Here is a 13,964-nt window from a genome sequence, read left to right as displayed (position 1 = left end):
TCTCACACCACAAGATTGGCACGATCGCCTCCACCTCATCATGATTGGCTTATCGCATGCAATAGAAACTACCGGAGCTGTCAAACGATCGAGAGTGTGTTTGAAGATAGAGAGCCTGTTGCAGCGCCGTTTCATGGTCGCCACTTGCTGAAGGGTGTAGCCGAGGCTTGCCGGATGAGGGAAGGTTGGTGCAGGGGCGGGGAAACTTTGTTTGGACCTCAGGCTACAACGTCAACCCTCTCAGAACGGCGCAAACACCACTTTCGCTCTCCTTCAAAATTCGATAGCACATTGCAACTTGATAAGCTGGTTGCTTGCGTGATCAGTATGGTTGGTGATACCCTCAGCGACGTGGCTATGGGCGCGGTCTGAACTTCAGCCTGCCTTCCGCATCGAAGTACTCTTCGTCAATGTCTCCCTGAATGCTTATATGTGGGTCGACATCGCGCCTGCGCATCGAGGCCAGTGTGCCCTCAATCATTGCCTCCAACCAAGCCGCATCTTCCTCCTCTTCTTGTTGATGATCTTCGATGGAGATGACAAGTTCGGCGGATGCCCAGGTTTGCTCGCAACGAAACTGAGCGATGCGCTCCATGTGCTCTGGGCACTCTGTCCACCCAGTCTCACCAAAAGTGGTATGTTGCTCGGCAGCCCACCGGAGGTTCTCTGCCCAGCAGCTTAGGTCCTCGAATTTCAGGCTCTTGATGGTGATAAGATGAAGTGGACGAAAGGGCGCCATTGTGCGTGGGCCGTAACCGAAGGCGTATGCGTCAAACGTGTCATCGGTTTTGGGTGACGGCTGTGCTGAGAAGTCATATAGAAGAGCTTGGAACGACATCGCGGCACGACCAATGACAGGCGGCTTCACCCACGGCGTGGATGGTGGCACAAACTCTTCGACTTGGTCTTCGATACCGCTATCGTCAGCTCCCAAGAAGTCTATTATCAAACGAACAATTAGTGACTAGAAATACTCATCTACCACAGATGACTTACCTTCTTGGAGCTCACGCCTTTTAAGTGACGGGCGCCCTCGACGACCTGACCGCCTGGGTGCTTCCCCGTCGGTTTGTGGCGTACCTGAGCGTCCACGCTTTTTCGGTTGTGTAGTTAGCTCAGATGGCCTATTCCTGCGAGGTACATGAGGTATAACATGTTCCCAGCGCTCGAAGATCGGACGATCCATGTTTGCCGCAACAGGGTGCGTCGGACCTCCGAGGTGCGCAAGCAACATGTCGTAGTTGGAAGGGTACAGCCACTCTTCAGACGGATTTTGGACACAGTGCTGGATCATTCTTGTCAAGTCCAGCGCGTCATCGCCATCCGGCATATGCTTGACACCATCCGCCAAACGAGCAAACCGTACATCGGCGTCAGGTTTGCGCTTGTCAGAAATGCTCAACGAGGCTCTGAAGCCACTCACACTCAAGCTTGTTGCATTCCAACCACGCAGCTTATCGGCGAAGTACTGTAGGTGCTTTTTGAGAGTCCAGTCGCTGTGGCCAGCATGCCTCATAGCATTTCGCACCGTTCTGTAGCAGTACTCCGCGGTCCATTGTTGCTCGAGCATACGATTGGTGTTGACGATGGAAAGGATGGCATCTAACGAGATACCGTTTGATGCGAAGCGATAGACTATGTCTGGAGAGTTGAGACAGCCCGGGAGGAAAGTGAGCAGCTCGATCGCGGTAACATTTGCGTTGGGGAAGCGCAGATTCCTTGTCAGGATCTCTACAGACATGCCTTTTTCAGAGTCCGATATATCCAGCGGAGACATTACGGATGACAAAAGGAGCAGTTGGCGAAAAGCCCGGCGGAGCTGTCAACGATGGGTAGTATAGTAGTTCCAGGTTGCGTCTGCACTCAAGAGAAGGGTACTGTTAATGCATGCAGCTGTCAGCACACAAACACAATTCAAATTTGGCAGGAGCACAGTTGAGCGCGCCCGGGCCCGGGCCCGGGCAACGCGGTCGCGATAGTCGCCATAATAACAACAAGAGCGAGCTCTGTCGCCGAGCCGACTTCACTATCAACCACACGAAATTAGTGAAGTCGAAGCTCCGCACAAGCTTTCTTCACTTTTTGCTCTCAAACTCTCAACTACTCACTTTGAATTGGGATTTCACAACCTTTTGGAGCGCTTACTTGCAACCGTCTTTAGAAACTTCACTCTTGCTCGACATTACAAGGTACAAGCACTCACCGCAAATTGACCTGTTGTACCAGCATTATGGCTGCAAAGTCAAGGAAGGCTGCCAATTTAGGCCAGTCAGGCAAGTCAGGCAAGAAAGCTTCTCAGTCAGCTAAGTCCCCCAACGACGACAAGGTCTCCAAGACCAAGAGGGTCGACAAGGCGAGCAAGGCATCCGACACTCCTGCTCAGTGCACCATACGAGTCGCCAACGATTGCTTTGGCCAGACGAGTCCTCACTGGAATCTGCCATTCCACTTAGGCAATGCCACTGCCGCCGAGCTCTTGGCCTACCTCCCGCATTCGCTGAAGGGCGTAGATGTCGTCGATCGTTTTGTGATGAATGGGGGCAAGGCCATGTTGATTGCGTTTATGCGTAAGTTGTTGATGTTCTCATTGTCATCGCATCAACTGATCAGTCTCAGTCAACACATACCGCACCATGCGCGATGACCGTGTCATGTCTGCGAACTCCATTTGCGTCATGATGCAGTGTTCTATGCGAGCTTACGGGGTCAAAGGATGGACCGCCGGTAAACATCAACACACCGACGTCCACCTAGACCCTGCGCCGATTCACGATCCCGACTCGCTAGATGTGTCCAGCTTCCGCACGCCATGTGTCAGCCATCCCAAGAAAGGCTTTAAGAAGCTCAAGAATCTCTTCGCTGAACCGATTGAGTTCCGTGACCTCGCTCAAGGCGTCAAGCAGCACCCTTCAGGTGACGACGCGCTTGACCTCACGCGTTGCGTCCTTTACGCTGTCAATCACCCTGACGAGTCCTGGCTCTTTCCGGATGATTTTGTTGACCTGGTCAATCACCTTGGCGGAGCGCAGACCCCCACTCCATTTCACTGCGACAAGCAAGCCTTCGGCCGCCACCTAGCAGCGCTCGAAGCTATCACTGCCGCCACTCGTAAACGACAGCCTCCCGCTGCACCCGCTGCACCTGTCACACCTGACACTGCTGCCACCCCCGATACTCCCGCCACTCCCGTGACGCCCGTGATTCAGTACCCTCACTTTGGCACGACGAACACATCCGGCAGCATACGCGGCTCAGAGACGGACCACCTCACGGGCGACTTCTCGGGCGACTTTGTGGGCGAAATCCCCGGCAACTTCACCGGCAACTGCTGGGGCGACGCGGCGAGCCACTTCACGGGTCACTTTATTGGCAGCTACGATATGCGCAACTTCGATACGCACAACTACGACACACCCGACCTGGACATGCGTCTCGCAGCGCCAAAGAAGCGCAGCTACGCTAAGTTCAGTGCTCCACGCTTCGACACCGCAGCCAGCGGCGAGAAGCGTCGTAGCGGTAGACTCACCACTCAAGCGGTGAGCTATCTGCAAGAGTCAGACTCGGACATCGACGCGCTTTATAAGAACAACGAGCACGAGCCGCCCACTAAGAAGCGCAAGTCAGCCCGCGCGTCTTCCGCCGAAAGCGAGTTCACTGGCAACGTCACCAGCGACTCGGAGAGCCTTGGAGATGTCACCGGCGAGACTAGCGACGAGTTCCTCGCTCCCAAGCCCAAGCGACCTGTTCGTGCCTCAGCCGTGAAGGGCCGCATCCTCACACAAAAGGCTGTTCACAAGGAGACGCCTAAGACTCCGCGCGCCGCCAAGGCCACCCGACCATACACACCTATCGTCTATGCTGTGCCCATTTCCGGGATGCCTCTCACGGCCGCAGCGCCCACCGTCCCCGACTACCTTATCGACCCCACCCTTCTTGAACGCACCCATGATGATTCTGTCATCGACCAGGCCATCTTTGCCCAGGCGCGGGCCTTGGAGGCTCGTGCTCCCGTCCAGATCACAGCTCCTGTCCTCGACTTCAATCGCATCGTCATCCACGACCGCAACGTGTGGCTGTATGCTGACAGTGGCTGCGTTACCCGCGAGGACATGTTCGCTTCTGCATTCTGTTCTGAGCGCTTCGACGGCCCACGTGAGCAGGCTCCTTTCCGCGAGCTGCATCGTCTCTCCGACCCGGACCCCCTGGACATGAGCGACTGGGCTGAGAATATCCGCTGGGCCAAAGAGCAATGGCTGTACTTTAATGCCGATACGTGGACCGAGTACGGCGACCACCTCGAGCAGATCACCCAGTGGAGGCGCGACCATGGCTGGTGGAGCGACACCGCCATTGCCACTGGTTTCGAACAGTAGAAGTGCGACGCTCATACAGAGCTTGGCCTTTGGCTTTCTCTTCGGTAAGACATTTCACTACATGCTGGCTTTTTTTGACCCTGACTTGACTTCACAGAAACTGGAGTTTGATATATCGGCATATATCGATATCCTGTCCTGTTTGGGCTGGTGGGTTAGAGTTGTAGTGCCTGACTCCCCCAATGGGGTTGAGTTGGCACTGCTCGACTCGTCCACCAGCCCCAAGGCTATTTCCTTGTTAGCTTTATGTTCTATTTGCCGGCATTCTGGGTTGAGTTACAGTGTTTGACTCCCCTTGGGGTGAGTTGCACTGTTTGACTCGCCCAACAGTAGCAGCGCTGATCTTATGTGGTTCTCTTGTATACAGTTGCTTTGGTGTTCTTTTGCCGGCGTCTTGGGTTCACCTGGCTGCTCCGACTAGTGTAGCTCGGACTAGCTCTTATGTACTATAGCTCAATGCAGTGTGTGCTTTCGAAGATGTCTTGAGAATTACGTGTGAAAGGTGATGTATCTACTGGATACAGTAGCGCATCAAAAGCTGTGAGAACTGTGTGTTACCCCAGGTTAGGCATATGCGTAGGTCGATCGTACTCGGTAAGACCCTACGAATTGCGCAGGGATAGATCAGAATGCTCATGCGTCGCAGTAAGTTTCGAGGGTAGCGTGTTGGTCCAGGATATGAGTCTCATTCACGAGCTGCTATGGGTTCTGGGGATCGTGTGTTATCCTAGAATGAGGATTTCAATTCACGACTGTAGTGAGCTACGAGCGGGGCGTGTATACCTGGTCTATGCATTGTATGTTCACTCAGGCTGGTCACTTCATTCATGAGCTGTGGTAGGCTTTGATCCCAGTGTTCCCCCCGACTAGGAAATACATAAGCGTATCATACTCAGGAAGACTCCGCAAGCTATAACAAGGTCTCCTATTCCATTCATAAGCCGTAGCAGCTACCCATAATGGTACATATATCAACGAACAGGCCGCGAGATTCAACACCGGACTCGATACAGTTTCCACCAAAACATGTCTCTCCGTAATCTAGAGAAACCCCAACATTGACATTGAGTAAGAAAAAAGAATGAAAGAGAACAGAGCAGTGAGGGCATGGCTTTCGTGGTGCCGCTGGGTTTTGAGCTGGCGGGCACCCATGGGAGAACTTCAATGATGACGACGCTTCTTCGGGGCGGGCTCGTAGTCGCTGGTAGAATCGTTGTCTGGCTCATTAGTAGGCACGTCGGAGTGATCGATCCACGAAAAGTCGTATATGTCCTCTACACAAGCGTTCTCATCGGCGGCGGCATGATGCACATACTCGTCAGCAGAGCTCTCGTCTTCCGGATGCTCATCCTCAGAGTCCTCGCCGTCAGACTGGGTCACGTCGACTTCGTGATGATCGTCGGGCTCGTCTGTATCGTTCGATAGGGCTGAGACATGCGACACCTCTGGAGAGCCGAACGAAGCGGAAGCCGCATCGCCCGCAGCTTGTTGATCATCCTCACTGTTGCGAATGTAGCCGCAACCCATATTTCCAAGCTCCATATCTGACAGGTCGTCTGGGACGTCTGATAGGTCCTTATCAGACTCCTCACAGTCTTCCGATTTTTGTCGAGCCTTGTCAACGACAGCATCAAGATCTTGCTCAGTCCGTGGAATATTGCCATTAATAGTCTTTCCCTCTCCATCCATGGTATCGACATGGCCTGCGCTAGTCTCGCTTCGATTATCGGAATCCGAGTACACCATCTCGATTCCGGCCATCTCGGAAATCTTCTCACTAGTGTTAATTTTATCATTAACATCAACTCCATTGCCGTTCAAGGTTTCCTCATCTAGCGAACCGTAAACGAGCTTTCGAGCACGACCAGAGCGACGAACAATGCCATCACGGGCATTCTTGCGACCCTGAGCAATGGCCCGTTTGGAGCCCTGGAACGAGCGGTCCTCGTCGCTGCTGGACTCGGGATCCAACTCGATCGCCTTTCGAGGGCTCGTCGTGCGTGAGCTCGTCTTGCGTGGGCCCGTCTTTTGACGGCTGGCCTTTTGAACAGGTAGTAGATTGCGTACAAGGGAGCCCTTCCTAACAAAGGCATTCGTGCGCTTAGCGGGAACCGGGGGTGCGACCTGTGCCTGGTGCGGCGGATGATCCTTAGAAGCAGCTGAAGCATTGCCTGTACTCCAATGATGGCTGCCAACCGGCGCCTTGCTTGCAGTTGGGGTCATTACTGCAGCCGTAGGGTTAAAAAGGGGCGCGATCCGAACTTGGTTCTGCGTGGAAGTATGAAGGCCGGCTGGAGCATTGTTCATGATCAAATTATGGCTTCCAATCTGCGCTTTGTTTGCAGCAAACGCCATTTTTCCAGCAATGCGTGCTGCGATCGTAAGGGGATTTGGCAAGGGCTTTTCTTTTTCATGATGCTTGAGCTCTGCACCGCTGAGCTTGGGAGCAGGTGCCGTATGTGGAGCCATTGTGGGCTCTGGGCGCATGAACTGGTCGAGAGGAGCGCTGGATAAGGGAATGGATGGCCCGTTTCCAAAGGTGCGACGATGAAGCGGTAAATTTGGCGGAATCCACGCGCGACCTTCATGGCTGAGGAGATCGTCCGCTGCGCTTCGAAGAGGAAAGTTCTTGATGTCGTTGGGGATGTCGGCCTCAGGGATGCGTGCAGTGACACCGCCTAAACGGGACATGTTCCAGGCTTCTACGATGCTATTCTCGGTGAAGACGAACTCGTCTAGAATGGAGCGAAATACGAATGGATCATCTGAAGGAGTGATCAGAGCTTGTCGCATCTCTTGTACGTTGTTGTGTTGTGCGTAGTAAAGCTGGTAGAAGTGGTCCGCAGGACTCTTACTACCCATGTCAATACGACGTTCAGTAAGGGTTGCGACCAGCTCCAGCTCGCGGCGCTGAGGAGCCCAGCCAGGGTTGTCGTAGAATCGGTGTTGAATGTCACGGAAGTTGGCGGAGATCATCTTTGTCGTAGGCTGCCGGATGAAGGAGTGCGGTCGGCGTTCAGTCGACCAAAGAGAATGGTCTAAGGGGCTGTTTACGTTATAATCACTCTAGGGTTGCGAGATTGCTTCCCGGGTGGTTTAGTATATATTTTGTTGCCAGGGAGGATTTTATATAGGCATGATAGCGCGATCGAGGCTCCCTTGGGGACCACACTGGGATTTTGCGAAGTTGAATGCACTTTCACTTCCCGTTCTAGTGTAGATACAATGTTGTTTTCACGCTTAAACCCGATTGTGAGTGTTCCAAAGGCTAGTGGTATCATCTCACCTCAATTATGACAGTTCATAATGCCTGGAATCACTTCCAACACCAGAAGGACCTATGAACCCATGATTCGTGTTGTTCGCGTGCTAATCGAAGTAAATTGGGCCATAGTTGTCTCATCTGTGATCGGAGCGCATCTCTAAGACGGTGATACGTGCACGGATATATATCACCATTAGGATATCCCTGGATGTGGTAGGAGCACTGACGGTCTTGTACGAAGTTGCACTGTATTCTTTAGCATGCCAAATCCTTTCCTTCCCCGACCTCATAATCCATCAAGAATGGCAATAATGATGAATGAAATCCTGACTATTCTCCTATAATTATCTACGAGTTCCTAGTCTCCATAAGGACCTCCATTTATTCAGAAGGTGCCATAGGTCTCAGGTTCGGCTAGTGTTTCACCGTTCGGTGTATTAATCATAGATCTATTGGCTGAACAAACTAGGCAACTGTGATGGTGAACGTTCTTTTTTATATGGCCCGTCGAATTGGGCTACTTGACACTCAAGCGAGTCAGGTCTCGAGTTCTCAGTACATTCTTTGATCATTGTCCTGCTCGAACAATTAAATACACTACATGGGTATTGTGACGATTTTAGGATCGTAGGTATCGTGCAATGGAAAATATTGAAGGTTCACTGAAGTTGTATTACTGTGATTCTAACTGAACTATATAGCCATAATGAGGCGATCGTCAGGGGAGTTGACTTATTCAGAGTTTCCTAATTCAGTAGCTGAATTATAACGATTGTCGCGATCCTCAGGACTCCATGAGAACTCGGTCCGAATAGGATCGATAGTAACGTAGATTGAACTGCGACAGGTATCCTTAACGTATAACATACAAAAGATCTCCTTCAGTTTAATATTAAACTTGCTGAGATATTAAGCGTATACACGAACATTTAAAATCATATTTCAACCCAGATTGTGCCAATAAGAATCCAATTCATAGCGCGAAAACATCCAACAGCATGTAGACACAGCGCAAGTTTATCAAAGCCCAGATCTCCGCATGTACAATCTCCCATCGTGACGCCAGTCCAGCGCATACCAGCAGCGAGTAACTCAAACCGCACGCTACGCTATCCCATTGCCATCTCAGGAATCATCAGCCCACATCAGTAGCGATTCCAGAACTCAAGCCGGAGGGTGGGCTGATTTAATTTTATTTCATTCAGGTGAGTCGCCAGCCAACACAAAAGGTGAAGGAAACTCAAGCTACACGGTGAGTGGATATATCCCCGCTATCCATCATTGTGGGAATCATCTCGGCGACACCAAGCTATTTTGACTCTAGAGAAGTCTAAAGACTTACAATCTAGTCCCAAGCTTTGGTGTCGGTGTAGATCTGGGCTCTAATAATTTGAAGATAGAGAAATAAAAAAAAAAAAAAAAGGTGAGAAATGCTGCAGGCCGTGTACAATCCATGGTAGGACAAGCACACGCAGTATCAGTCGTGCCTCTTGGAGCTCAACCTTGCCGTATGCGCTGCAGGTGGAGTTACAGGCCCCCATCGTTTCGAACCGAACTCCTTAGCACTTGTTCCGTCAGTTTGGACCAACTCCCTCAACTACATCCTCATATTCTTGGTCTGCGATAGGACTTCGACGAACCCGATTCCTATTGCTAAAGTCCAAGGAAGAGCTCTCGCCTTCATTCGGTCGAGGGCGTTTGCGCGCTTCAACGGGCGCAGGACCGGGACTGGCGAGCAGCGCTGGATCAATGGGAAGATCTGGCAGAGGTTGTGCCATCTCTGCAAGATTTGTGAACGAGTGGTCCCCACCACGCTCGTTTGTAGTTGCGCCATTCTGCCTGTCCCGCGATGGACTGTAGGGTTGAGCTTGAACATACCCCGGATACTCTGGGTGCCTTTCCAGTTGGGGTTCTTCCTTCCTCGGCTGGGTTTGCTGATTCCCATCGTATCCGTTACCACTCGCAAAAGAACGTCCACTCTCATGTGCCTGGCCAACAAAGTACCCATGGAAGTACCCCGAAGGCCTCCGTGGCTGTGGGAGCTCTTCTTCAGTCCACACGGATAGCTGGTGGCTACCCAACCGTGGGCCAGAAGCTGCTGAGAGTTCTTTCTGTATTCTCGGCACTCTCGAGGAAGCACGGTAGTTAGCCAGTCCATCTGTGTTTGTGCCGGAGTGGCCTTCATGAACACCCGCGTTTCGCCGTGGATGGGCCCGCTTCTGGACTGGACGACTCTCGAGGCTCAGGCCGTGACGCTGAATTCGATCGACCGTGAAGGTCTGCTGCGTGCTTTGGTGTCGTGGTTCACCATACCGTTGGTTCACGCCATCAAAGGGGTCCATCTCAATCACGTTAGACCGCTGCACGGTGGCGGGATTTCGCTGAATCAGAACCGCTTGCCCATCCTGTTCAAGACCGGGGTCAATTGTGTGATAGCTTCGTACAACATTCTGTCTGTCCAGGACGCGTTGGTTCCTTCGAGGATCACTAAGATCCGGGTAATCTCGAAGGACACGCGGCTGAGAAGCAGGAGCTTGCATACGGGGACGCTTCTGGCGTGGCGAGATATCGCCATTATCGCTATAAGAATCCTCATCGTCCCCGTGTTCATGGTGCGGGCGCTTCCTTGACCCAGTGCCTGATGGCAGTGGTACTGATCCTGGTCCTGGGACATGCATACCATTGCCAATTCCATAACCCGGTGGCGGGGGAGCAGCGCCTGAAAATGCATTACTCGCCCCAGAGTTTGATGGAACTCTGGCAGCGCTTTGCAGCATATTCCCAGAGTTCATGCTAGGACCTGCATGGCCTGGGGGAGGCGCTAGCCCTCCATTGCTAGGCCCAGCAACTGGGGGATTCTGCGGCGGCATCGGCGGCGGCGCCTGCAATCCGTGGTTGCCTCCGGGATTCGTAGGTGCTGGCATGGCTGCTTGCAATACGTTGTTCGGTGCAGCTGCCGGTGCGTTTGGCTGCGCAGGCCAATACGTATTCCGATGCCAGTTGCATTCCTGTTCCCACTGCATATCATTACCCTCTGCACGGTTATTCGCATTGGGGCCGAGCCATCGAGCAATTGCAGCCGGGTCCAAATGGTTGTTGGTGGCCGTGTTAGCACCTCCAACCACAGCCAGCACTGTTGCGTAGTCAGTGGGGAACATGTACTGCGCACCTAAAGTCGGATTGCGAAGCACCCAGTCAACGCAACGAGTCAAGTCAAGAGCGTCGTTGCCTGCTGGAAGGTGCTTCACGTTGCGTGCAAGTCTGCTGAATGGGACGGGGCTGCTCGGGTACGAAGGCTTGTTTCCGCGTGTGCTCACCTGTTCTAGTGTCCTGATACCCGTAACTGAAAGTCCACCAAGGACATACTGTGGGTTTGCGGGACGAGTATGAGGTTTGTTATCACGGTCCCAAGTGACACCTGGATACTCTTTCACCATTTCGCCTCTGATAAACTTCCAAATAAAGTTGTCCGTTACGGGATGATGGCGATGTGACGTAGCCATGTTTGCAAGAGCCTTTTGTTGGTATCTGCCAGTGTTGGAGAACACGCGGTCGATCATGTCCACACTTCGCATGTGGTTCGGGATGAAGGTCATGATCTCCGCAAGCGTGAAGTTTGCAGCAGCTGGCAGCGGAATATTGGGAGATGGAGCATCGAACAGCGCAATATGCTGCCCTTGCACACGCTGTGCAGCTGTTTGAGCCACAGCTGGAGGATTTGGAGCTGCGGGAACCGCGAGAGTTGCTGGTGCGGGTGCTTGCTGAACGGGATGACCTACATTCGGCGCGTTAGACAGTGGCGGTATAGCTGCAAAGGTTGGTTGGGCAGGACGTTGGCGCCGTGATGCAGATGGTTGGGCGGCACGAGTCGTTGAACCTTGCGGTCGGGAGAGCCCGGCTTGAGGCGCGGGAGGTGCCGGGCCAGGGGCAGGCTGCTGGGCCGGAGCAGGTTGCTGGACTGGAGCACCTGTTAGAGGGTGAGGACGGTTCTGGGGCTGAGATTGTGCAGCTCTCTGAGAAGGGCCAGCTGCAGGGACGGGTTCTCCTGGTGGATCAATCAAGTGAAACCACAGATTCGGCTGCGTCAGAGACCGCCACTGTGGCCCAACAATCTCGATTCCAAACAGATTAAGGGCACGCTCCTGGAAAATCGACCTATCCACTCTAACCGCACCACCATGGAGGAAGTTATCCAGGATGCCCCAATGCTCATATGGCAAATTGAGCCTGCGATTGCGGCGGAAACGCAACCACTGGCGCTCAGGCAGCGCTATATCATTATTGATAGCAGCCCATCTCAACGGAAAACTGTCATCAGAGTCGAAAACATCGTATCGCCCTTGCATTGGCTCGTTATCCGTTGTGGGGAAATTTTCAGCATAGCCCAGACGGGTGAGGTTCCAACTCTCAATGATGTGGAATTCATATTCAACGAACTCCTCGAGAATTCCCTGAGGAGAAAGTACAACACCGTGCTGCAGAGCTTGTCGTGCGCTTTCGTTGTTGGCGAGTAGGGCTTCTGCGAGACGATTCCGAGTATTCACCTCACTCATATAAATTTCGAACGTAGTAAGGTCTGCCTGGTCGAGCAAGTCCCGCAGTTCTTGGACTGTCTGAACTGTGGTACGAGGGATAGAAGCTGGCTGACGGTGTCCAGATATGTTTGCCAGCATGTTTCCGGAAATTTCTTCTTCGAATCGGTATGATACGACTTCACAGAAACGGAGAGTGATTATACTGATCTGAAGCTAGCTCAAGCTCGAATTTGGATTGCTCCTTAGTGTTGTTGGTGTATGAAACCTTTCTTGCCGAGTGAAGGAACGATTCCTGGGAGTATATAATGTGTGGGAGTGCCAAGCTGAAACTTCATCATCGCCTCACAATGTGTACAGGGAACTCGCGTGTAAAATTTGTGTCCGTCAGACACGCGATCATAATGTACACACCATGATGCGAAGCTTTCACCCAATTTGAAGGAAAGTGTCACCCGCATGCAAGGCGAGGTGATGCATCATGGCATGCATCCGGGTGAGTGGCTCGAAAGTGTTCCAGGTTTCGAAGACGGGACCCAACACCGCTCCAAAACGAGGTATCTACGGAGCAGGATTTATCCTCAGAATGTTAAAATCTGAAATATAGAGCATGAGACAGTCGTGGGTGGTTGTAAGTTTGGCATAAAGTATCTCGGCCTTGACTTCGGCTGAACGCATGTAAAGTCCACAGGGACGGATACTGCATGGAAAGCCATCCCATACACGGCAGGAGATACGAAATTCAAGATGGTTTATCCTTAGACGATGGTTGTGTCGGAATTTGGTGCTTTAGCATGAGATCGTTTCGCGGCTTTTACAGTGTCTACTGTCAAGCCCTTTCAGTGATTGACTTAGAACTCAAGATTGCGTTCAACATCAAACAGTCACCGTCAACCCAACTATACGAGTGATAATTTCTGGTACCAATGAATAGATAGGCTGGAACATAAACCGAATTGGAAATGTTTATCTTGAAGCAGTGCTCTAAGACACTGGCATCAAACCTCAACTTTTAGGACGCGACCTGCATCGATTCGCTCCATATTCAGCACCGTCGTCTGATGAAATTGTATTCTCGGCTAGGATTTGTCAAGAGACATTGTTTGAAAAGCAGCAAAGTGAAGCGTGGAACCAACATAATTGTTTGAACCGCGATTGCGGCGATGTTTCAAATAGCACACTTCACTCCTTTTCTACTTATGCGTCCCGCAAAAGTCTCACTACGCGCTAATCCTTAGCCAAATATCTGATTCGTCTCAGGGTAGACTGATTGGTATGGATGTTACGCTGTCGAGTCTACGCGTCCGACGGTGCTCGGGTCCGATCATGTCACGATGTCTCCAGTTATGCGAGAATTTCATAATGCCCCTGCCCAACCTCGCGGACTGATGTGGACATGCTTTGTGCGGAGAAGATTATAGGCCGGTTTATTGTGACATTTGATGCTGACATGCTGTTCAACTTGATTCATACCGTCGCATAGGACACAAAAAGGAACATCTTGGGCCCGTCCACAAGGAATTGTGTGGATCTCATTTCCATAGAACTCGGCTTGCTCAAGATTACACCACAATGTCTACCGCTATATAGATATTTCACTTCACATGCACATGTTGGGAACGGGATTTCCGTGGTCGAGACAAGATATATTCAATTTACAGCAAAAGATACAACAAGCCATCTGCAGATGGGGGGTCAAGCGCGATAACAAAAATGCCAAGAGGTCAGGAAAGGGATCAGTAAGAATGAAGCAGAGCCAAGCAGACAAGATGTAGAGACCATGCCACCACATGG

At 51.9% G+C, this 13,964-nt stretch overlaps 4 protein-coding genes across 4 annotated transcripts; 1 reads left to right on the top strand and 3 right to left on the bottom strand.

Moving 5' to 3' along the window:
• Positions 1 to 267: 267 nt before the first annotated feature.
• On the bottom strand, positions 268 to 1,977 carry CC84DRAFT_1205641 (uncharacterized protein). The gene is made up of 2 exons (XM_018181990.1): positions 997 to 1,977; positions 268 to 939 (listed from the first exon to the last, which is right to left on the bottom strand). Exons 1-2 carry the CDS (start codon positions 1,775 to 1,777, stop codon positions 356 to 358), a joined length of 1,365 nt encoding a protein of 454 aa, XP_018036367.1. The 5' UTR covers positions 1,778 to 1,977; the 3' UTR covers positions 268 to 355.
• Positions 1,978 to 2,230: 253 nt separating this feature from the next.
• On the top strand, positions 2,231 to 4,373 carry CC84DRAFT_1145809 (uncharacterized protein; the record flags this gene model as incomplete). The annotated part of the gene is made up of 4 exons (XM_018176528.1): positions 2,231 to 2,567; positions 2,617 to 3,108; positions 3,439 to 3,902; positions 3,969 to 4,373. The coding sequence occupies 4 exons, from the start codon at positions 2,231 to 2,233 to the stop codon at positions 4,371 to 4,373; spliced, it is 1,698 nt and encodes a 565-aa protein (XP_018036366.1).
• Positions 4,374 to 5,534: 1,161 nt separating this feature from the next.
• On the bottom strand, positions 5,535 to 7,349 carry CC84DRAFT_1217282 (uncharacterized protein; the record flags this gene model as incomplete). Its single annotated transcript, XM_018182876.1, has 1 exon — positions 5,535 to 7,349. One exon carries the CDS (start codon positions 7,347 to 7,349, stop codon positions 5,535 to 5,537), a length of 1,815 nt encoding a protein of 604 aa, XP_018036365.1.
• Positions 7,350 to 8,909: 1,560 nt separating this feature from the next.
• Positions 8,910 to 12,587, bottom strand: CC84DRAFT_1244870 (uncharacterized protein; the record flags this gene model as incomplete). The annotated part of the gene is made up of 4 exons (XM_018184168.1): positions 8,910 to 8,947; positions 8,981 to 9,020; positions 9,279 to 12,380; positions 12,585 to 12,587. The coding sequence occupies 4 exons, from the start codon at positions 12,585 to 12,587 to the stop codon at positions 8,910 to 8,912; spliced, it is 3,183 nt and encodes a 1,060-aa protein (XP_018036364.1).
• Between the last annotated feature and the right edge of the window lie 1,377 nt (positions 12,588 to 13,964).

The sequence above is a fragment of the Paraphaeosphaeria sporulosa genome, assembly GCF_001642045.1.
Source record: "Paraphaeosphaeria sporulosa strain AP3s5-JAC2a unplaced genomic scaffold CC84scaffold_5, whole genome shotgun sequence".
NCBI classification, from domain to species: Eukaryota; Fungi; Ascomycota; class Dothideomycetes; order Pleosporales; family Didymosphaeriaceae; genus Paraphaeosphaeria; species Paraphaeosphaeria sporulosa.
This window is presented reverse-complemented; position numbering and strand designations above follow the sequence as displayed.

Coding starts and splice junctions, on each gene's coding strand:
- CC84DRAFT_1205641 (XM_018181990.1), bottom strand. CDS start 1,777: ATGTCTCCGCTGGATATATCGGACTCTGAAAAAGGCATGTCTGTAGAG. Junction 940..996: donor AAGGCGTGAGCTCCAAGAAG/GTAAGTCATCTG, acceptor GTTTGATAATAG/ACTTCTTGGGAGCTGACGAT.